General features: G+C 52.7%; 1 protein-coding gene across 1 annotated transcript; it reads left to right on the top strand.

Annotated features, from left to right (window-relative positions):
• Positions 1-711: 711 nt before the first annotated feature.
• Positions 712-22426, top strand: NT5C1A (5'-nucleotidase, cytosolic IA). The gene is made up of 6 exons (XM_036823802.1): positions 712-919; positions 7739-7906; positions 8373-8502; positions 10064-10186; positions 12439-12623; positions 14657-22426. Exons 1-6 carry the CDS (start codon positions 794-796, stop codon positions 15020-15022), a joined length of 1098 nt encoding a protein of 365 aa, XP_036679697.1. The 5' UTR covers positions 712-793; the 3' UTR covers positions 15023-22426.
• The last annotated feature ends 970 nt before the right edge of the window (positions 22427-23396 follow it).

The following is a 23396-nucleotide window of genomic DNA, read 5'->3' as shown; positions in this document are numbered from 1 at the left end:
CCTGCTGGCCATCAAGGGGCCAGCAGGAACCGGGGTCCCCGGGAGTCTCCCTGGTCTGGGTCCCCCGCCAGGCCAAGGGGAGCCTGGTCTCGCCACTGACTTCAAGGGCCCCTCCGCCTTGGTGGGGAAGAGCTGCCCGGCTGGGCCCTCCACTGTGCCCCCAGCTAGGAGCAGGCTCCTGCTCGTGGAAGGAGCTGTCCATCCACCACCTCCTCCCCCTCTGCGGAATGGACTAGGGTTTGAGGGAAGAGGACGCCGCTCAGGGTCCCACTGTCCTGGCATCAGAGGGGAAAGACGGGGGCTAGCTTTTGTTTTGTGGGGGCGGCTAGCTTTGCATTTTCTCCTTTGTGGATCACCACCCCAGGGGAAAAAAGTTGGCAGGCCTCCCCTTCTCTCGGTGCCGAATAGCTCCTGCGAAGAACACGATCCTCGCAATCCCCAACCCGCAGCAGCCCGCAGGCCCGGCTTAGGCCCCCTCCTCCTGCGATCCCGAGGGTCCAACCGCCCGCCTCCCCGACCCCCCCCCCCCGCCTCATTTAGGGGAAGGAGAGCGCAGCTGTCCTGAAATACACATCCACCAGCAACAGCAGCAACGCACCGGCTGCCGACAGGGCGAGCTGAGCACCCCAGCGGCCGGCCCCCCCACCCCGCCCTCCGGCCGGCCCGCACGCGCACTCTCCACCGCTGCCCGCCCCCTTCTCACCCCCGGGACGCGCCTCCCTCCCGCAGCCCAGCCCCGCCGGCTCCGCTCTCCGCAGCCGCCTTCTCCGGCTGGGCCGGCTCAGAGCCGAGCATGGAGCCTGGGGAGACCCGGGAGCCCCGCGAGCCCGGGCCGGGGGCAGAGACCGCCGCGGCCCCGCGCTGGGAGGAAGCCAAGACTTTCCACGACAACCTCGCGCCCAAGAAGAAACCCAAATCGGTAAAAGCAGGGCATGGGTATGGGGGAGGGCAGGGGGAGGGTCACCGGAGAGGGGGTCGTCAGCCCTCTGGAGAGGCACCCGTGGTGCCCCTCCGAGAAGGGACGCAGCTCCTCAGCACCAGAATGCGCCAGGCCGTTGGCACGGGCTCGGGTTTATTTTTGGAGCTCTGCTCCGGTGTTTCTTTTATCTCGGGGCTCGGGTTCCACGCCAGGATCCCCCTCCCTCATGCTGACATCAGGGCCCAGCTTCAGGCCGCGGCCCAGCCCCTCCCCTTGCGGGCAGCCTGGGGCGAGCGGACGGCATTTGTTGGCAAAGCCGGTCAGCGGCGCCTGCGGAAGCGCCCCGGGCTCAGGTAACCCGACTCTGAAAACCCGGCTCCTTGCTGTGCGCTCCGGTTTCTGCCATCTGGGCACCGGGCTCCGGACCCGAACCTCTGCGTTTAGGGTCTGAGTCAAGGTCCTGCGCCCTGGGCTCGGGGCGCCGGGTTCCCCGCGTCTTAAGAGAAGGGAGCTGCACTGGAATCTGCTCTCTGCGCTTAGGGCTCTGCGTCCCTGGTTCTGGGATCCCGACGCTGGACTCTGCTCCCCAGCTCCGGGCTCTGCTCGCCTCACAGGGGAGCCCTCGCTGGCATCGACATCTCTGCGACCTCAGTGGTCGTCTCAGCCCTTGGGGATTCACACAGAGGAGGGAGCTCGTCTCCCCATTGGACAGATTCATGATGCCCTGGTTGGTCCCTGGGCCTTGCTCACTCCAGCCTCCCAGATCTCAGAGCTTGGGAAGGGGATAGAGGATCGAAGCTGGCTCAGAGCATCCTCCAAAGAGCTCCAGCCTGAGACCCTTCCCGTAAGGCCCACCCTGTCAATAGTCATTCCCCCAGAGCACCTCCAGGCCTGCCCAGCAGTGGGGATTGAGAATGAATTAGACTGAGTCCCCGCCTCAGGAGCTCACAGAGACCCTGGACATGGTGAGTGCTCAGGTGAAAGAGCCTAGCCCTGGGAGCATAGAGGCGGGAGTGACTGCCAACTCAGGAAGTCTTTTAGAGGTGGCATTTGAGCTGATTTTAAAGCCTGAGTAGGTGGACTTTCCCAGGCAGAGAGGGAAACAGGCTGGGCAAAAAGCATGACTGATGTCTTTGAAACTGAGAGGATGCAGGATCTTAAGGAGAAGAGTTGAAGTGATGCCAGAGACCCACAGAGGGCCTTGAATGCCACATTAAGGAGTCTGAACCTTATTCAGTGGGGTTAGGGGTCTTAAACCTAGGTTCCATGAAGCCCCATGTTTCAGGGGGTCTACTCACATGTGAAGCCAATTCATTTTCTTTCTTCCTCAAACTATGTTTTACACAAGTAAAAATAGGTGATAAAACTCACCTTACTCAAATGTGTTACTGGATATTTTAGCACCTTGGAGACTGCCCACATATTAACTTATGCTACAGGTTGATTATCTTGTTAGCAAACCTCAGAATAAAGCTTTTCCTGTGACCTGTTTTAATAGAAGAGTATCTTGAGATTGCTGACAATCATTGCTGAGTCTCCTGAGGGTTGTAGTTTAAAACAGAACAAAACAAAAAAGGCTTTTACCTGGGGCTTCCCTGGTGGCGCAGTGGTTAAGAATCCACCTGCCAATGCAGGGAACATGGGTTCGAGCCCTGGCCCAGGGAGATCCCACATGCCCCGGAGCAACTAAGCCCGTGCGCCCTAACTAAGAGTAGCCCCCGCTCTCGCAACTAGAGAAAGCCCGCGCGCAGCAATGCAGCCAAAAATAAATAAATAAAATAAATTAAAAAAACAAAACAAAACAAACCTTAAAAAAAAAAAAAGGCTTTTACCGTTTGCAGCCACTTATTGGTGTGAATCAGGGCTTTCTCAATGCTGCGCAAAAACCAACAAACTGAAACAGAAACAAACTGACTAGATGATGAAGCTTAAATCCACACTGGTCTCCTGTATTCATTGGTTGACATTATAATAAATATATCGTGAATATGTAATACATTTGAATTTGTAGTATAAATTTATACCAATAAAATATGGTACTATATGGTTTACATATTGGGGCTCCTCCCAAGAGTTCATTTGCATAAAATGTCAACCTACTTTTAAAAAAAGTATGAAAACCATTATGGAGCTATCGCAGGACTTTTCAGCAAGGGATTAACTCGGTCCATTTTCATTTTAGAAAGGTCACTCTGAGGCTGTGTTGGTGGATGGATTGGAGAGGGTGTGTCTGGTAGCAGGCAGAGCCGTGAGGAGGCTGGTCTCTGCCTGGGGAGGAAGCTGGACTAATGTCACGCCCTGGGGGATGGAAAGGAGGGGTTGGACATTGGGAACTAGGGTGGTGAGTGGAGCACGTCAATCTGTTTCCTCCCCAAACACCAAGGAACCCGGGAGCTCAGGCCCAGTCGTCAGTTATGACCTCTCAGTCAGCCCCTGGCCCTCACTGTTCTCTGGGAGGCAAGGAGACTGGTGGCTTCTTGGGCCCTACTCCTTCCTGCAGAAACCCCTCCCCCCTACAAGCTATTCTGGGGGCTTTGGGCCTCCTGGGCCCCATCAGGGCCTGGCCTAGGCTTATTCTCATCCCCAGGAGCCTGAGTGAAATATTTAACCCCCTAAGGCCTATAGGAGGCCCTCACCTCATGAGGTCAGAGGACTTCCTCAGTCCAAACCTGTTTTGTTCTTCTCTCCTCCGGCAGCCCTTCTCACTCTAAGTCCTTCTAGAAATAACAGCTTTTGGCTATGTTCCTATCTTGGGCCCAACAGGCAAAATCACTTTGGCCTCAGTGAGAGCTCCTCAGGCAGGCTGGGTGGGGCTGGACTGCCCTCCTTTATCCCTCCATTCCTGTCCCCGAAGCAGGAGTAATCAGCTGGACCCCCCAATACCACCCCCCTCCAGTGAAAGACAGGGAGAGCTGGCAGGACCTTGGCTCCCTGGAGCCCAGTGTTCCCAGGCTGAGTTCCTGGTCTGGGGTAGGGGGTCTTTCTGACCCAAGCTTCAGTCTGGCATCTGGACTTCTTTCTGATTTCTGGAGGAACTGTCTCTAGATGCACCTGACATCACGTGACAGGGTGGCCTCCCTCTGCAGCGAGATCCAAGGGGGTGTCTTAGTGCTTGGCTTCTCCCCAGCTCCGACCAGCCCCTTTCACTTGTTCCTTCAGCTCCGCCTGGAGCCCAGACAGGCTGCTTCTCTCTCCCAGCTGGGATTCCACATTTCTCCCAGCAGCTCATGCCCACTAGGCCCTTAGACTGCTCCTCACTTGTACAGAGTCAGAGCAAGCTGAGCAGGGAAGCAGGGTCCTTGCCCTGGGGCCCTCCATTCTGGGGGTAAAGAGAGCCCTGCCCTGAGAAACCTCACTCTGAGGGCATGGTGCCCCTCACCAATTCTCCCAGATCTGGGAAGGGAGGGCTGGGGTGTGGGGAGTGTCCCAGGGAAGTGCCTGAAGTAGCAGGGGTTGGGGTCTTCTGCGAGTGGTTGAGGAGGGGCATATGGGAGTAGAGTGCTGCTGTGTGGACAGAGCTGGAGGCTGGAGGCCAGAGACTTGGGATCTTATCCTGGCTCTGCCTTGCCTTTGCTGGATGACCAAGAGTAATACTCTGCCCCTCTCTGGGCCTATTTCCCCATCTGTAAAAGAAGGAAGTGGAGACTCCTGGGACCAAGGCAGCTGGGATATTTTTCTTGCAGTGGCCAGAGGTGGGATGGGATGGGGTCTGGGCCGGTCAGCCGGAGGAGACCCAGAACATAGCAGTCTGGCAGGGACTGTGGGACAGAAAGTGACGAGCGAGACCTTGGCTGGCTGCCTGAGCTGGAGCAGCGGGCTTGGGAACCTGCCTGAACGAGCTGGAGGGTAGCTGGCTCTCTGTCCTTGAAGGGGTGTTGGGCCTGTCCCTGGGGCAGTAAGCCCAGGGGGCTAGGCGGTCTTAGCCCTTGCCCTGAAGGCCAGCAGGCTTCCTGGGTTTATGAGAGTGGGCCTCCCCACCCCCCCAACCATACCCTTACCATCCCTGGCCATCCCTCTATCACTCTTTTCTTTAATTTTTATCTTCCTTCCTTGAAGGCTCACGGTGGCTGAGAGGTTTGGGAGGTACCCAGCCCAAGAACACACAGATACTTGGGGGCGGTTGGCAGCTGGGAGAGTTACTGGGCTGAGCCCCAGAGGACAGGCACCTGTCCTGCCAATGCCTTATACTCACCCTGCTGGGCCCACACACCATCTTGGTTGGGATAAAAGTCAAATGCAAACTGAGGTCCACCTCCTGAGTTTGGGGACTCTGGTCTTCTATTCCTATCTTGAGGTTCTAAATCTTCATTAGCCACTAGCCATTTTTTGGCTACTTAAATTTAAATTGATTAAACTTAAAATTCAATACAATTAAAGATTCAGTTCCTCTGTCTCACCGGCCATATTTCAAGTGGCTCCCTAGCCACACGCAGCCACACGGAGAGCACTGGACATTTCCATTATCACAGAAAGGTCTATTGGACAGTGCTCTTCTAAAGCATGCACAAATCTCCGCCTCGGGGGTAGATCATAAGCTCCATGGGGGCAGGGATCACAACTGTATGATCCCTGCCATGTCCCCAGCACAGTGCCTGTCACATGGTCATCACTCAATGTTGTCGACTGATTGGGACCCAGGCTTGACTCCAGAGAGAAGAAATGGGATTGAGTGCGTGACCTGCAGGGCTATAAGGAGCAGGCCAGAATGCAAGGTCCATTTATGAGTCTTGCCCCCAACTTGAGTCCCTGTTTCCTCATCTGTAAAGTGGGAATCATAGTCCCAGGATTGCTCAAGTCACAGAGATGTGGTGGGACTCTCTGGGTGTCTGTGAGTCCCTTGGGGACCCCAGGGATTATGAAGGGTCCAGCTGCTGCCTGTGGTGGCATTCCTCTCTCCCCATTCTGCTGGAGGTGCCGAAGGAGTTCTGAGGCCCTGCCGGGCCCCTGAAAGAAGGCCTTCTGCAATCTAGCACCTGCCTACTCTTCTGGGCTCAACTACACTCTGCTCCCATGCACAGAGCTCTGCTCACCTTTGTGAAGGCACGGCGTTATGTGCACACCTCCTCGTGCCTTCCTTCGCCCCACTCCTCCTTCAAGGCTTTGCTGAAATGCCTCCTGTCCTATGACAACTTCCTCTGAACACTTGTCATCGAGACTTTGCTTTCACCTGGTTCTAGCACTCATTTCAGTCCCCTTTGCATCTCCTTCTTTCTCCCCTACCAGCCTGTGACTCTGAGGGCAGGAGCCAAATCTCTACCAGTATCATTACCAGACAGAGCCCAGGTGCTTGGCACAAAGAATCAGTAAATGTTTGTCAAATTTGCATCAACCGAAACAATATTCTCTGAGCATTTACTATATTTCAAGCAACTTGAACAGATGAGGGCACTGCGCTGGAGTTTCTAGTTCATGTTAAATTTGGCATGGCAAATACTGTCTCTCATTAAACTATATTGCTTAAAAGTTCAGAGACATTAAATATTTACTGAGCACCTACTATGTGCTAAGCACAGTTCTGAGCACTAGAGATACTATAAATGAACAGGATAGTCCCGGTTCCTGCTCCCTGAGAACTTAAGCATGGTTCCTGCTTCTAGAGCTCTGTCTAGAAATAGAAATAGTTAAATAAGTAATTATAATTTAGTGTTAAATTTTACCAAAAAGGAAATCCTTAGGAGAGGTAGCAAGCCCATGACTAGGGGTAAGGGAAGGCTTCCTAGAGGTGACTTGTAGTTTGAGACCTGAAGGTTGGATAGAAGTTAGCTGGAAGGGCAATCAGGGAAAGAGCACATCAGGCAGAGGAAACATCATGTGCGAAGGCTCAGAGAAGGTAGGGGGGAGGTGTGCTCAGACATGAGAAAGGTCAGATTGAGCAAAACGGGGTAATAGGAAGGTGACAGTGGAGACAGAGGTAGGGTCTGTCATGAAGGGCTTCCTACTCCATATTGAAGGCTGCCGATCAGAATGTGAGAAGAGTGGGTACCACTGAAGGGGGAAGCGGGGCATGATCAGATCTGAATCTGGGAACAATCCCCTGACAACAGTATGGACCACATATTGGATGGAATGAGAGATGGTGATGGGCCAGACCATGGTAGGGAAGACAGAAAGAAGTGAATGGATTCTAGTAGAGTTGGCATGTTTTGGTGACTGATTGATGGGGGAAGGGTGTGGAGGAAGAGGGAAGACTTGCGGTTGACTTCCAGGCTTCTGGTCCAGGTGATGAGTGGTTGGTGGTGCCAAGCATTGAGATGAGGAAGGCGGGGAGGGGACCAGGTTTGGGGGTGCAGAGAATGCTGGGAATTCAGCCTTGGGCATGATGAGTTTAAGTGTCTATTAGTCAACTGGGGCAGTTAGATATATGAGTCTGGAGCTCAGGAGAAAGATTTGGGCTGGAGATAGATGTTCTTATATAATTGTCATGTTTCCGGGCACCACTTCTTCCTAAGGGCATGTAGCTCCCATTTTGTGATGGAAACCATGTGGAGACCGTCTTGAGCATCTGTCATACTTTGGCTACATACACTGTATTCATTTTTCTTTTGAGTCCAGATGGCTGGCTAGATTGCAAACTCCCTGAGGGCATGTGCCTCCCATCCGATTGTCCTCCTCCGTGGGGAGCCATCAACTCCCTCAGTCCCCAGTTGGGTCCTGCACAGAAGGGGTCCTGATCTAGGTCTGCCTCTGCCCAAGGCTGAGCTCCTTAGGGCAGAGGCTGGACCTGTGTCTTCTCCCTGTCCCCAGTCCCCGGAGGGGCTGACACATGAGACCTGCGTCAAGAGAATCTGAGAGTCAGCCCCTTCTCCTGCACCCCTGCAGCCCAAGCCTCAGAATGCAGTCACCATTGCCGTGTCTTCCCGAGCCCTGTTCCGCATGGACGAGGAGCAGCGTATCTACACAGAGCAGGGTGTGGAGGAGTACGTGCGCTACCAGCTGGAACACGAGAACGAGCCCTTCAGCCCTGGGCCGGCCTTCCCCTTCGTGAAGGTGAGGGGCAGTTCCACCACTGGCCGTACAGTGCCTTCATGGGCGTTAGAGAAAAGCACTCCCATGGGTGTATGAGTAAGGAAAAGGGGTCCCCTCTGGGCAGATGCCACCACACAGGAGCATAGTTTGGCAAGGGGACAGCCATTGTGGGAAGAAGAGGCCACCCCATCCTCTGGACTAATGCAACCCCACTCCAGGTAACCAGCTTAGTGCATGGAACCTGAGCTGGATTTCCACCCCCACTCACCCTTTTAGTGAGGCACCCCTGGGCAATAATCAACCCGCACAGTGGCAGAGACTAGGAGGAGATAGCCCGCGTCCACTGGTCTCACCCCGAGCCTGGCCCCTGACCTCCCCTCTCCTCCCCGTGTTGGATCCCAACTCACCCCTCCTCCCCAACCCTGGCTACCAACTCCAGGCACCAGTCCCTGGGGGTCTGAGCCCGAGGGTCCCCTCTCCCATCCAGGCTCTGGAGGCTGTGAACAGGCGTCTGCGGGAGCTGTACCCTGAGAGCGAGGACGTCTTCGACATCGTCCTCGTGACCAACAACCACGCTCAAGTGGGCGTCCGTCTCATCAACAGCATCAACCACTATGGTGAGCATGAGGGCTTTGGCCATGACACGACCCCTACCAGACACCCGGGGTTGGGGTCACACCTCTGCAGGGTGCAGGTAAACCCACTGGAACCGCGAGCTCAGAGGGGTGCTGGTAAACAGGCCCTTTCAAGAAACAAAACAAACCCCCAAAACCCTGCTTGTGTAGCATTGCCATATTCAGGGTGTAAATATTCCCACCATGGATGATGTCAAGCTACCAATAGTTGAACAATCTAACTGGCTCCAAAAGTCCCTGGATGTTTAACATTCGGCTCTTGCAAGCTGGTACAAGCCGGCTCCAGCACATCGCTGCAGAGGCCCCACTCTCTATGTGATTGGGCAGGGCACTTGCTGCCCCTGTGCCTCAGTTTCTCTCTCTGCAAGAGGGCTGACAGGCCTTAAAGTCTGCTGGCGGAGGCAGGTGCAGTCGTCAGAGTGAAGGGACTTTGTGTCTTAGTCCAAACTCTTGATTGAAAGTAATAGACCCTCCAGAGCCAGCCTAAGCTGAAGAAAATGATTTTTTTTTTTTTTTTTGGCTGTGCCGCATGGCATGCGGGATCTTAGTTCCCTGACCAGGGATTGAACCTGTGCCCCCTGCATGGAAGCGTGGAGTCTTAACCACTAGACTGCCAGGAAATTCCCGAAAATGATTTCTTATTAGGTTACAGGTGTGCCTCTTGGAACCACAGGGAAGGAAGTGAAATTGGGCCCACAAAGGCCTGAATCCAAGTACTGACAATCTCTCCAGGGCTTTTTTTCTCTCTGGACCACATGAGCCCTTATTTCTGCTTCTCTCAGCAAATCTGTTCCTTTTTTTTTTTTTTTTCTTTTTTTTCTGTCTCTTTTTCTCTTTCCTCATACTAGGTTTCTCTGCTTTTCATGAACATGGCCAAAATTTACAAGTTTACAAGTCCTTGTGTTCAGCAACCAAGAGAGGCCAGTTGGCATTTTTCAATCCTAATTTCAAATTGTTAGGAGCAAGGGTGATATTCAAAATATTTAACCACCTTGTGACATAAGTACCGAGGAATCAGGACAGACACCACCTATGGTACTGGGGCAGAGTCCTGAAGGACCCCTGCTGTGCCCTTCCACTGTGGACCCTCCTGTGTGAGGGGCTGGGGTAGTGATGGGGTAACTCAGTGGGCTCAGAGCAGCAGCCATTTATCAACAAGCAAAGTTTTACAACCTGCACAGACATAGGTACTAGGTGACTCTCAGCCCAGGCTGGGAGGGAATCTAATTGGCCCAGCTTGAGTCAGGTGCCAGTCAGCTATGACCAGGTGGGACCACGAGCCACAAGGCTGGGACCTACCTTTTGTAGTACTGTGATCCCCTGACAAGGGGATATTACTGTGAGCCAGGCAACCCCTCCAGAGGTGTGATCGTCCCCATTTCATGGTCGAAGAATGGAGGATCTCAGAGAAGGGGAACGCTGGCCTAAAATCACTCAGAGAATCACTCTGCCGCCCCACCACCACTCAGAACCAAGATGGCGTCCACTGAACACGGAGGGACCACTCTGAGGTCCTGAGGGTTACTCTCTATCTCCCCTCCAGACCTGTCCATTGAGAGGTTCTGCATGACGGGCGGGAACAGCCCCATCTGCTACCTCAAGGCCTATCACACCAATCTCTATTTGTCGGCTGATGCAGAAAAAGTGCAGGAAGCCATCGACGAAGGTGAGTCAAACTGGGGAAGGAGAGTGTGGGGAGCCTGGCTAAGGGGTCTTAGAGATAGGAAGCCTGGTCCCAAAGCTCTGAGCAGGCACTAGGGGTTGCCATGGTAACGGGAAGGGGAGTACCTTCCTTAATCCCTATGACCTGTCCTGTAAACTCTGAGAACAAGGCCTCACCTATTTCACTTATTGCCCATCTATTCCACCGTCCCACCTCCTGCCCTACCATGTTAAGGATGCCTTTACTCATCAGCATCACCCAGCCTTCCGTTTCCATGGGAACCCTCCTTCCAGTCCAGAAAGCTACTCCCTTCCAAGAATCTTCCAGGTCAGTAGGAGTTCTAATTCCTGTGTGACCATGGGCAGCCTCTGTCCTTCTCTGGGTCAGTGAGGAGGGAAATCAGTACCTAGTCCAGCCTGAGCAGTAGAGTCTGGGAAATGGGCAGCATTCCAGCAGCTGGGTCGGCCAGTGCTAAGGTGAGGTTAGAGACACGGCTGCAAGTGCTGACAAAGAGAATTTCCCTCCACGTGTCTCTTTCAAGGGGCAGTTCTGGGGATGGTATCCAGTCTCCTGACAAGGTGTTTTTCCCTATTGTTCACGGGAGAAGACAGGCTCACAGGGGAGGAAGGACTCCCCACTGCCTGAGAGGGCTCCTCAGGCTGAACGCTACCGTTATTTATTTATTTTGACATTTTATTGGAGTATAGTTGATTTACAATGTTGTTGTGTTAGTTTCAGGTGTACAGGAAAGTGATTCAGTTATACATATATACATTCATTCTTTTTCAGGTTCTTTTCTCATATAGGTTATCACAGAATATTGAGTAGAGTTCCCTGTGCTATACAGTAGGTCCTTGTTGGTTGTCTATCTTATATATAGTAGTGTGTGTATGTTAATCCCAAGCTCCTGATTTATCCTTCCCCCCGGTGTTTCCCCTTTGGTAACCATAAGTTTGTTTATCAACCAACGATATGTTTACTTTCCTCTTCCTCTTTCATGCTGTCTCCTGCCTGGAAGCCTGGCTTCTCTCCCGCTGATGCCTCACTCCCCTGTGCTGCTTGGGGTTCCAAGAGACTTTCTTTAACCAGGAAGCGGAAGCCATTTCCCTAGACAGATGTCACTCCCTCTGGTTGGGGTCTTGGCATTGGTCCACATGTGTGCCTCTATATGTCTATAATTTAAGCCCGGGCTAGGGAGCAGGGGATGGTCAGGAGGCAGGCCTTCCCCAGGTCCGGTGGTTCTGGTTCATCTTGGTTCCAGCACTGGCAAAGCTGAGAAGGTGCCTGGCCTGATGTCCAGGGCCTGGGCCTACTTACACATCCTCAGGCTAGTGAAGTTGTGGGGAGGCTGGCATTGCTCTTTCCTCCCAAAGCTCTGCCTCTGTCCAGGCCTGCGACCCTAGATTCCCAAAGAGCAGGGCTCACATGGCCTTTGGAGAGGTGAAGAATCGGGGATGGGCTGAGCCCACTGCCTGGGTCTCCAGCCTCCTGGTACTGCTTTTTGTTGTCCAGTGAGCTCTAGTTGGAGCCAGGGTTCCCAACAGGCATACTGGGCCCTCTGGAGAAGCCCAGAGTCTGTGCCATTGTGGCGGCAGACTGAGGGGTGCCCACACCCACCTCACTACAGACTGCAGCCTAGAATCTCAGCCCCAGACAGAGCTGAGCACCCTTAATTTTATCTTGGTCCAGAGAGGGTGAGGGACTTGGCAGAATCAACAGCAAGAGAGTAACTGAGGCCCAGCCAGGGTCGGGGCTCCTTCCCAGCCCCCCTGTAGATCTACATCAGGGGCCTGTGAGGAACTCCAGGAAGGACAGTGGTGGCCTGGGGGACCCTCCCTTCCATCCAGGACTGATGTTTGTCTGGTCCATACCAGCATGAACTTACTAGATATTAAAGTATTGAAATTCCCCCATGCCGATTGATAAATAGCTCCTGCCCTGAGTTCTCTGAGTGCCCCCCTGTTCCCTGGGACACCCCCCAGACCTTCCCTCAAAGCAGCAACTAAAATGGAAACCCTGGCATAGGCTGGGCCTTCAGAGCCCTACTCAGAGCAAAAGCCACTATCCATTCTTACTGGCCCGTTTTGAAATATTCTGAATATTAGCCCTTGTTAGCTGGCCCCTGAGTCCTAGGTGAGGCAAGCAGGGCAAGGAGAGCCTGAGATAGCCCTCTCCTGGCCCCCAGGCAGCTGAGGCGGGTGTCGGGGCCCTATTACCTAGACAAAGGCAGACAATGCTTGCCTTTCTCTGCCCAGGGATCGCAGCCGCCACCATCTTCAGCCCCAGCAGGGACGTGGCTGTATCCCAGAGTCAGCTGCGGGTGGCCTTCGATGGGGATGCTGTGCTCTTCTCAGATGAGTCGGAACGCATCGTGAAGGCCCATGGGCTGGACAGGTTCTTCGAGCATGAGAAGGCCCACGAGAACAAACCTTTGGCCCAGGTGCTCCACACACTCCCCGGAACCCTTGGGTGGAGCAAGGAAGCTCCCCAGAACCTGCCCTTGGCTGGAACCTCCAGCCCAGAACCAAACCCCAAGCTCAGCCCAGAATCCAGCCAGCTCCCCTCCCTAGGCCTCCAGCCTTCCTCCCTCTCACCTGACCCCTGGGTCCCCTCAGTGAGCTTCTACCTCTTCTTTGAGCTCCCATCTCTCTCACTGCATTCCCATCCCCCCTTTGAAGCCCACATTCTCTCTCTAAGCCCCTCTCTGAAGCCCCTACCTCTTCTTTGCAGCTCCGTTATGAGGTCTCCATCCCCACCGCTTCTCGGCCTTTTGGCTAAAATCAAGTGTAGGTCTCTATCCCCTTCCTGAAACCCCCATCCTCCCTCTAAGCTCCCAGCTCCTCTCTGAAGCCTCCATCCTCTTTCTGAGGTCTCCATCCCATCTCTAAAGTCCCCATCCCGCTCTGAAGGCCTCATGCTCTCTCTCTGAAGCTGCCATCCTCTCTCTGGAACGCTTGTCCCCTCTGAGAGACTCCCCCACCCCTCTGAGAGGGATCGCATCCTCCCAAGAAGTCCCTGCTTCCCTCACTGGAGGAAAGGAAGAGCTGGGCTAGCGCCCTTCATTGGGGCAAGGAGATCCAGCTAGTGTGGGGTCTGGGCAGCCCATCTGCTTTGGGCCACACCAGCCCTTCACACCTCCTGCCATCCATCCTTTGGCCAGGGGCTCAGACACCCTCACTCACCCTTAAACTGCTCAGAGTCTCACTGAGAGCAGAATACGCCCTAGAGCTGGTGGAAATTCCCTGGGGTTGGAGCGACTGGGATTCTCCAGCCCTCCAGGGAGCTCCTATCTGTGCTTTTAACAAAAATCTGGGTGCTCAATAACCCCAAAGCCTCTCTCTCCAAGAGCTCAGCAGGCTTCAGCTATGACTCCAGAGTATTCATTTCACTTTCTCTCTTGTCGGTTCCCTCTGAAATCCTTGGGAATCCAGAGCGGGACAGTTTTTCCGCTAAGTGGTAGGCAGAGCCCCAGGAGACCACTGCTTGCCCCAGGTCACCCAGCAAGTGAGGGGTCTCCAAGATTAGAAACCCACCGTTCCTGATTTCCAGCTGCGTTACAGTTTTCTTCTTCATCATCCTCTGGTTCTTTATTCACACCTCCTCATGAAGCTTCATTGCTCCAGGCACTGTGAAGAGTAAACCCTTCCCCTGACCCTACAGAGCTGGAGCACAACACCCTGAGCCACTCGCCTGCCCCAGGGGCAGGGTTGACATTGGGCAGTGACACATTGGTCTGTCTGTCCCAGCTAGAGTCCATTCTGATTGAAGGGTGCCCATGCCATAGTTACTAAATATTCTTTTTTTTTTTTTTAAGGAATTCCTTTTTTTAAAAAAATTATTTATTTATTTTTGTTCATTTATTTTTGGCTGTGTTGGGTCTTCGTTTCTGTGTGAGGGCTTTCTCTAGTTGCGGCGAGCGGGGGCCACTCTTCATCGCGGTGCGCGGGCCTCTCACTATCGCGGCCTCTCCTGTTGCGGAGCACAAGCTCCAGACGCGCAGGCTCAGTAGTTGTGGCTCACAGGCTTAGTTGCTCCGTGGCATGTGGGATCTTCCCAGACCAGGGCTCGAACCCGTGTCCCCTGCATTGGCAGGCAGATTCTCAACCACTGCGCCACCAGGGAAGCCCACTAAATATTCTTAATATCCTCCCTGCTGATGAGCACAAAGGCCACACTTAATGGAGTTGCAGGGCAGACACCCATGTACCTGGTGGGCTGCTATAGTCACAGCCCTGGTTTAGTTTTTCTGACGCAGACATCCCCAATCACAGCAGTATGGACACCTAGACCGCCATAGGGACCTACAGTCCAATGATGCATGCAGGCCTAGCAGAACTGAGAGATTTAGAGATCCTGAGAAGCTTTCCCACCCCAAACAGCAAGATCCTAGTGTTATAGGTAGGAGCCCAGCAGGGGAGGGGGCAAGTGTCTGGGAGAGGGGTGAGCTCACAGTGTTCCTTTGCCTTCTCATAGGGCCCCTTAAAGGGTTTTCTGGAGGCTCTGGGTAGGCTGCAGAAGAAGTTCTACTCCAAGGGCCTGCGGCTGGAGTGTCCAATCCGCACCTACTTGGTGACGGCACGCAGTGCGGCCAGTTCTGGAGCCCGAGCTCTCAAGACCCTGCGCACCTGGGGCCTGGAGACGGATGAGGCCCTGTTCCTTGCGGGAGCACCCAAGGGCCCCCTCCTGGAGAAGATCCGCCCACATATCTTCTTTGATGACCAGATGTTCCACGTGGCTGGGGCTCAGGAGATGGGCACAGTGGCCGCCCACGTGCCTTACGGTGTGGCGCAGACACCCCGGCGGACCACACCCACGAAGCAAGCCACATCTGCACTGTAGCTGAACCACCAGCTTTGCTGACCCACACTGCTCCAGGCATGGCTCCATGTCATACACGTCGCCCAGTGGACCCTTCTAGTTCCTCACCTCTCTGCCCTTCTGCATGTCCGCCCTCATCCCTATGAGTGAGGTACTTGTAGGAAATTATGCAGACTGGTCCAGCATTCTCACCAGCTCCCCTTTTGGGCAAACACTGTGCCATGATCCTGGCTCAGAAAGTAAGACTGTGCAAAAAAGCTGGGTTTCAGGGGGAAGTTGATGGGACTAAGGGTGAGAGGGTCAGAGCAGCAGGGTGCCTCAAAAGGGGCTTATGAAACTAGCTCAGTGTAGTACAAAGAACACTGCTTTGAGAGAGATGGGATCTGGCTTCTAAGCTTTGTCCTGGCATTGTCCATGTCTTTAAGTTCCCTTGCAAGGGACTCTAGGATGAGGTGACTTCCCCCTGTGGTGCACTGGTGAACTCTCCATCCTTGCAGGAGCCCCTGCAGCCCCTTTGTCACCACTTCCAGGGGAGAACTCTCACTGCTTGATGAGTCAGTTTCCCCATCATTTAGGGGGTTTTCAAACTCTCCTTTAGCTAAAAAGGCTTGGTTTTATAAGATTGCCCTCTTTGAAGGAAGGATTCTGAGCCAGGGCTTCTCCTGATATATATGGCACCTTCGTACAAATTATAGAAGGACGCCGTCTCTAGAATGAATTGTGAAAAGACTGCCCTTCCTCTGGGCTGACCCGGACCACGCTGGGGCACACAGCTTGGTTAGCAGGCTATAGGCTGGATTTTGGCCCCTACCGGCTCCTCAGCCCAGAGGCCTTTGTCAAATGGGCAAGGCACACAATCATCCACAGCAACCATCCCTATAATTTTACACGTTTGAAAACCACTGGATGAGATGACCTGTCTACTTCCTGCGATGCCTTAATCTGAGTCATCAAGGGTCAGCTGCCAGGTGCAGGTTTTGTGGAAGGAGGGAGGGAGTGAATTTAACCTGCATGCAGACTCTCCTCCGGCCAGCAGGGGGCACTGCAGGCTCTCCCTGGGAAGGCGCTTTACTAGGCCTGCTCAGTGCTTCCTTCACTTTTGCTTTTTAGCCAAAGTTAATTTGTTCCTGCCTATCAACCCCCTCACCTCAACCCTCACTCCCTCAATGACTGTGTCCTACTCTGCTTGCCAAGCAGCCCTGCTGGGGGGAAGAGGTGGAGAATTGGTGTTTATTGTTGTGAGCTCAAATGCAAGGGGAGAAACCTTAGGGGCTGAAGTGGGAGGTGGTCCAGGCTGAGCCCAAGGGAAGGCCTGCCTGGAGTGATATAGGAAGTGTGGGGAGGTCAGGTCTGATGCAGTGACTGGTTAGAGAGGAAGGAGCTGCAATGTGCATTAGCAAGATTCTCCAGCTATGGGATTGTGATTGGAGGTAGTGAGCTCTTTGTCACTAGGATGCTGTCAAAGGGACTCCAGGATGAGGTGACCTCCCCCTGCGGTGCACTGGTGAACTCTCCATCCTTTCAGGAGCCCCTGCAGCCTCTTTGTCACCACTTCCAGGGAAGAACTCTCACTGCTTGATGAGTCAGCCTCCTCCTTTGCTGACCAGCTTGGCTTTCTCCGGAGAGAGGGTGGGACCTCCAAAGGCTGGTCCCTCAGGAAGACCCAGAAGGGGTGAGGAGATGTCAGTGGCGGGGACTGATTGCCCAGCCTCCCGGGCAAATCCCAGCTGTGAGCAAGCACTTTATGAAGAAAGCCAAAGGTATCATCGGAGGTGTGTGCAGGGGAGCTGGAACACTTCTGGGGGCAGGAAAAGGGGTGACAGGCCACGTGGGGCCTGACCTTTATCCTTTTGAGGACTCAGCCCAGGGTCTGAATGGGCACAGGTTCTGGGCAGTGGAGGGCAGGATCGTAATGTCAGAAAGGTAACGCAGGAGGGAGAACGAAGTCAGAAGACTGAGGTGGTTCTGGAAATGAGCAACAGTTTGGGTGAGAAGAGAGTCCTGGGCTGGGCTTGTCCTGTCAGTGCTGGAGCGGCTGAGAGGCTGGCCGTGGGGAGGAAGGGCAAGGCTGTGCTGAGTGGCTGGGCACCGCCAGGGGACGGGCAGGTGACGAGGATGTCCTTGCACAGGGTCATCCCATCAACAGCCAGGATCCTTCTGGCCAACAGAGGAGGCCTCAGGGCAGAGGATCTGGTTTGGAGCTCTTTCCTCTGCCGAAGCTCCCAGCACAGCCAGAGATACTGTGAGACCTAAGGACAGCCTCCAGGAAACCAAAAGGAAGTGAGAGAAGGAACTCAACCCCAGTCACTCTTGATCTTGGCCGAACCACACAAAGGCCTGCTTCTCCTTCCTCTTGGGTCAGAATCACCCCTTGGGTGAGCCTCCAGGGCTCACAGAGCCAGCTGGTAGCCATGAGAAGCCTGCAAGGCTGGGCACAGCCAAGGCTCACTGCATGGCACTAGGCTGTGTGACCAGGGTGGACACATGCCCTGCGAGGGCAGCACCAGATGTCACCTAATTAAGATGCACCGAGGGATGCTGAGACCAAGAGGTCCTGCCCCCAGGGCCTCGCGATAAACACCCCTGATTCTTCCAGGTCTCTCAGGAAGCAGGAAAACGTGATGTGGGAAGCAGCAAGATAAGGCGCCATAAAAGCTGTGTATTTCACTGGAGCACTGTTAATAGACTTGGACAGCCCTCAGCGATGAGAGACACTAGGGTCCAAATTCTATTATTGAAACCATAAATGAGCATTTCAGGCCTGGAAAAAAGCTTTCAGTGTCTGGAATAAAAGGCCAGAAGTCCTGGGGGCAGGCTTAGACAGCTGCCAGACACACCTTCTGATTGTTTCAAGTGATGAGGAGGCGTCCTGGGGAAAAGAACATCATTTATTGTATCAACAGGCAAATTAAAAAGCCATACGAGCACCAAAGCCCCAGGCCCAGCCATGGACTGCAGCACTGGGCCAGAGGAGCCACAGCTCCTGACATGCAGAACCCCTGGAGCCCAAAGCATGGCACCCCAACAGCGCCTGCAGAGCACGTCCCAGGAAATTCTTGCCAGCCAAGTCCCAGACCCAATGGAAACTGCCGCTTAGAAAAACAGAAGCCCTGTTACTATGCACTGAGATTGCCAAGGTCACTGCAAAATAGCCCTCTCTGCTTTCTGAGAGCCCAATCAGAATGATGGGGATGTAGCAGAAGGAGTTGAAACCAGCAAGAAGTGTAAATCCAAGCTGGATCCAGCATTATAATGATACTCAACTGGTGTGCACCAGTCCAGCTAAACTGGTGATTAAAATATTGAAATGCCTCCATAACAGTTGTAAATAGCGCTGGCCTGAGCCCCTGACTTCCCCCTCCCCATGGACTCAGCTGCCCTGGCCCCTTCGTCTTCCCACGATCCAGCAAAAAGGGGGTCCGGGAGTCTGTGCCAGCATGATGGCCAGTGTCCACTCTGTTTGGGGGTCCCCTGGCCATGCTGGCTTGGAGAGGTTAAGTAAGTTGCCCAAAGTCACACAGCTGGTAAGTGGCAGTGAGAGGACTCAAGCTCATGTCTGTCTGATGCTGGGACTCAGGCCCTTAACTCTTTTGCCATACAGCCCATACGTGCATAGACGTAGCAAGAGAAGCTTCATAGCAATGGCGTTCCCTTGACAGTCTGTTAACATGTTGACCCCCTGCATGTTAAGATACTATAATAGACTTGAGAGGGTACATCTTTGTTATAACTTTCTAAATAGCTAAGAGGAATTTAAACTAGGGCCAAACATTTGCAGATCTTCTAAAGCACCTTCAGACAACCCCAAGTTCTGTGGAACCCGGTTCTTATTGGACTAATGCTGGGTTTGGTAAACACAGCTCCTTGGCCAAATATAGCCCACCACGTTTTTGCAAAGAAACTTTTATTGGAATACAGTCATGCCCATTTGTTTACATCTGTCTTCAGCTTTCAAACTATAGCAATGGAGTTGAATTGTTTCAACAGAGACCAAGGAGCTGAAAATACTGGGTCAGCCAGAAAGTTCGTTCGGGTTTTTCAGTTCCAGCCTACGAAAAACCCGAACGAACTTTTTGGCCGACCCAATATTTCTCTGGCTGTTTGCAGAAGGAGTTTGTTGACCCCTGGGTTAAGGCAAACATCCCTGGCCCGGTCCTCAGTGGGAGAGTCCAGCTTACATCCACCTAAGCATTCGGAGGTAGAGGCTGGCTCGTTTGCAGAGGGGGCAGCACGAGGCGTCTCTGCAGGCATTGTCAGGGATGGCAGGCACTAGCTGAGAACCTTGATGCTAAACCCAGCAGACCCTTGGCATCTGAAGATTGAAGATTTCAAAGTTTGACCATTTTCAAATGACCCATGGCCTGTTGTGATTTGGAATGTTGATGCACACATTTGAATTTAGTGTGCTCTCCCAAGCTGCTGGGTGAGGGGCAGGGAGCGGGGCCCCTGGCTAGAGCTGAGCCCAGCTGGCTGGCCTCTGCTCAGCACGGCTATGTTGTTCTCAGCTCATCATTGCCTTTGAGGGGCCTCTTGAGAAGTAGTAAGTGCTGGTAGATGGATGGGCCTTAGGTAAATATTAATTTTGGATAAAGTGAAGTGCCCCACATTGACTTAAGGACCCAGATCTAACAAGTCATCCATATGCTCTCTGTGGAAGCAAGAACAAGCTCTTCACGAAGACGGTCCCAGTGAGGACTTCAGCTGGCTCAGAAGTTACTGATCAAGTGAGAGATAAAACTCCAGTGAAAGTTGGAATGACAGTTTTCTTGTGGTATTAGGGAGTAAGCAACAAACACGCATACCCTTATGATGGAATTGTGAATCAGGAGAAATCTGCCAATGTAGGGAATGGCAAGTGTAGAAGTGGTCCTACCTACCGCCATGGTTGCTGGCATTGTTCCATCGGGATACTCTTCTACGCTAAGCCCAGACTTGACCTCGGAATCCTTCTCAACCCAGCATTCCAGGCAGCTACTACCAGTGGGTTGGAGTTGGCATGAAAGATGAAAAACCTATGTTGCCATCCCTATTGGTGTTGGATACTACTTTCCAGGGGGGAGTGCAAGGCCCTGAATGTTCATTCCCCAATGTTGTGCTGCAACTCTGAGGATGCCAGGGTCTCACCCCACTCAGGCAGAACACAAAAAGGAGGAAGAATGGCATCCTGTGTTGGTGGCTTCCTTAGAAGAGTTGCCTGAGAAGCAGTGTCCCAGGTTTCATGGTCTTCAAGCAAAGTACAATACGGCTGGCAACTTTTCAGTTACCCCTCCTACCAGTAGGTGGCACTGCAGGCCAACACTCCGCTGCTGGCCATAGTTAACGGTTTTCTTCCCTGGTTACTTTACTCTCCTTCCATGTTACTTGGTGCTGTGCTGGACTCCCGCGAGTAGCTTAGCCAAAAAGGACTTTAGGTGCTGCTAAACATAACTGTGTGATGAGCTGACAGCTCTTACCAACAGCCACTGTGATTGCATGTATTGACACACTCATATGAGTGTGTGCAACAGGATTAAAACTGCATGTATGCATGCTTTTGTGGGTGTATGTAATGGGGCAGATATCTCTGCTGACGACTGTGTGTGTGTGTGTGTGTGTGTGTGTACAGGTTGGTTATCTCTGCTAACTAAGGGTCCTGGGCCCCACATACTGATGGCCAGCCCTGCTTCCTGGGACTAGTTCTGGCTCTTCCTATCATCTCATGGGCATTTGCACATATGCAGTGTGGGGCTCTCTGAGGCCCTTATCTATCTCTCCAGCTTCTAGACTCTGGCCAACAAGGTCTTGGCTCCTAACCCTCTGCCTCCCCCGCCCTTATCCCTGCAGCCTTGGGGACAAAGTGGTAGAATCACTTTTGGCTGCACCTGCCTCACCATCTACATTTATTTCTTCCCTCCCCTTGACAGTCCTGAGTCCAACATGTACAGTTGGGCAGATTGTGCACTGAACAAAGGCAGATGGAACCATTCACACCATGAGTGATACCTCCTAGGCATCTATAAAAGCTGCCAACTGTACCCAGCTGCCCTGGTCATCTCATGGCCATGGCTAGGAAAGCTGCCTTCTTCCCTGCCCTCCTGGCCCAGCCCAGCCTAGGCTGGGATTCCTTCCTCTGCTTGGGTGTTCTAGTCTGGCCCAGAAGTGACTTACCCTTGGCCTTGATCAGGAAGTATCTCCCTGATGGGCCATCCCCAAGAGGCCTTTGGGTTCAATTTATGAAAATGAAATACGGCTGGCAACTTTTCAGTTACTGTAAGACAAACCAAAACTCTGCAGATGGGGTCACTGATTCCCACACTCCTGGCCTGCAGGTGAGTACGCCTTCACGGGCCAACTGTTAAGATGGCTCTGCTACAGAATTAGGGTAGAAGCCTCAAGTCTAGGTTTATAGCTGCACCAGGTAGAAAATCGTGAGGTCACCATAGACTGGACACCTGTGCCAGGTCACAAACTCTGATGCCTCCAAGGGCTGGACGGGAAACATCAATGAGCGAAGAGGATTAGGCAAGGACTGTAGCAAAATGCGGAACACATATGCTGTAGTCTGACACGGTTGCTGCCGTGTGGGAATGTGGCCTGCTGGTGCCAGATATTCCTCCCCATTTTCCAAGAGAAGCTAGAAATCTGGACTTTTAAATGTTGGCAACTGAATTCTGAATTTAGAAAACACTGTGCATGCCAGATAAACCACATCTTACAGGCCAAATCCGGCCTTTGAATTTCCATTGTGCACCCTCTGACCCAGGTCCAGTGAATGGGGTTTTTCAGAACTGAGTAATTGAGTGTGAGGATATTACACTCAGACTCACAGAGCTTTGGATCTTTAAGAAAACTTAAAGATAACCTAGTTCATTCCTTGTGTGTTTTAAACTGTGTACATACAAACTTTTTTATTAACAGCACACATATCCTTAAGTTCTAGTTTCTACCTAAAAGGATCTCTGTACCCCCAATTTAGCACAAGATTTAAAATGAAGTCTCTACACATAGTAGGCTTGGATCTACCTGTCAGAAGCCCTATTTTATACCATTTGCTTTATGATAGGTCTACTTCTGTCTTTTGCGAACATGGGCTGCCCTGGTCTTCCTTATAACCTAACTTCTCTGGGTTGCTTTCCATGGTAAACCTATAAGTGCCTCCTTAAACAGTTGGGCCCTGTGTTTCTTCATCTGTGGGACTTCCCTTGCCTGGGGGTGAGACTGCTCACACTTTTCCCAGCTTGGTCCCTCCGTGGTCTGCCCTCAACCTCCAAAGGCCCCAGCTCTGTCTGGCTCTGCGGCATTTACCAGCTCACACAATAAAGGATGCCACGTGCTGGTCAGTGTGGATCCCCCTCACTACTCATGCTTGTCCCACACCTAATGTCACAGCCTGGCCTTCTGCTTCTTAAAAGCCATTCAAATAAATAGAAGACTTTTTAAAATAAACTTAAGTTGCCTTCTTGTTCCCCCTCACAATTGTATTCACAAACTGGCTTAGGGTCCCTTTAAGAAATGCCAATGGGAAGACTGGATATGTGTATATGTATAACTGATTCACTTTGCTGTACACCTGAAACTAACACTACATTGTAAATCAACTATACTCCAATAAAAATTTTTTTAAAAAAGAAATGCCACTGGGGATGCAAGGAGTGAGCAGGCCTGGGATTGGTGCCATCCTTGGGTGCCAGTGTCTCTCCGTAGACCCTCCCCACCCACACGAAGACGACCCTGAGGGGAGATTCTGTGATGGACGGCAGCCTGAGCCCATCAGAAGGCAAGCTTCCTCCAGCAGTGCTCTTGGCGTGGACTCAACGTCCCCATCTGGAACTACCAAGGCGGAGGGGCAGTGGGATGGAGTGGGAGGAAGAAGAGGCGCTGAGAAAGCATGTGAGCTGGAGGAGGAAGGGGGTGACTCAGACTCCAGCCTCAGCCCTCACATCATCCTTCCTCCTGCACCTCAGCCCTCTCCACAGCAAACCCAACCTAGGGCCGATACCTCTCTTCCATTCTGTCCACCACCCTCATTTTCTCCCGCACTTGCCTTCACCTCCATCCGCTGAGGCCCCGTCAAGGCTCATCTCACACACAACTTCCTCAACTAGGCTCCCTCAAAACTCTCTGTATCATGAGGGACAGATCACTTCCTCCCTTGAACAATATTGAGGTCTGCGGTTCTTTCTCCCATAGCCCAACAGAGTATTAGTTATGGGAGCCAGACTAAGTGGCTGTGAATCAACCTGCCTATAACTGAATGATTGAATTCAGAGCTGATAGGACTGGGCCAGCTCTTTGCAGCCAATATCGTTTCTGAACTGGTTGTAAAGTATTTTGAATATCTCTCTAAAAAGTAAACCAAAGGCATGGGAGTCTTACAGTGAATTAGTTATCTGTTGCTATGTAACTAATTAGTCCA

Source organism: Balaenoptera musculus, chromosome 1 (genome assembly GCF_009873245.2).
Source record: "Balaenoptera musculus isolate JJ_BM4_2016_0621 chromosome 1, mBalMus1.pri.v3, whole genome shotgun sequence".
Classification (NCBI taxonomy): domain Eukaryota; kingdom Metazoa; phylum Chordata; class Mammalia; order Artiodactyla; family Balaenopteridae; genus Balaenoptera; species Balaenoptera musculus.
The sequence above is the reverse complement of the archived record's forward strand: the minus strand, read 5'-3'. Positions and strand labels throughout refer to the sequence as shown.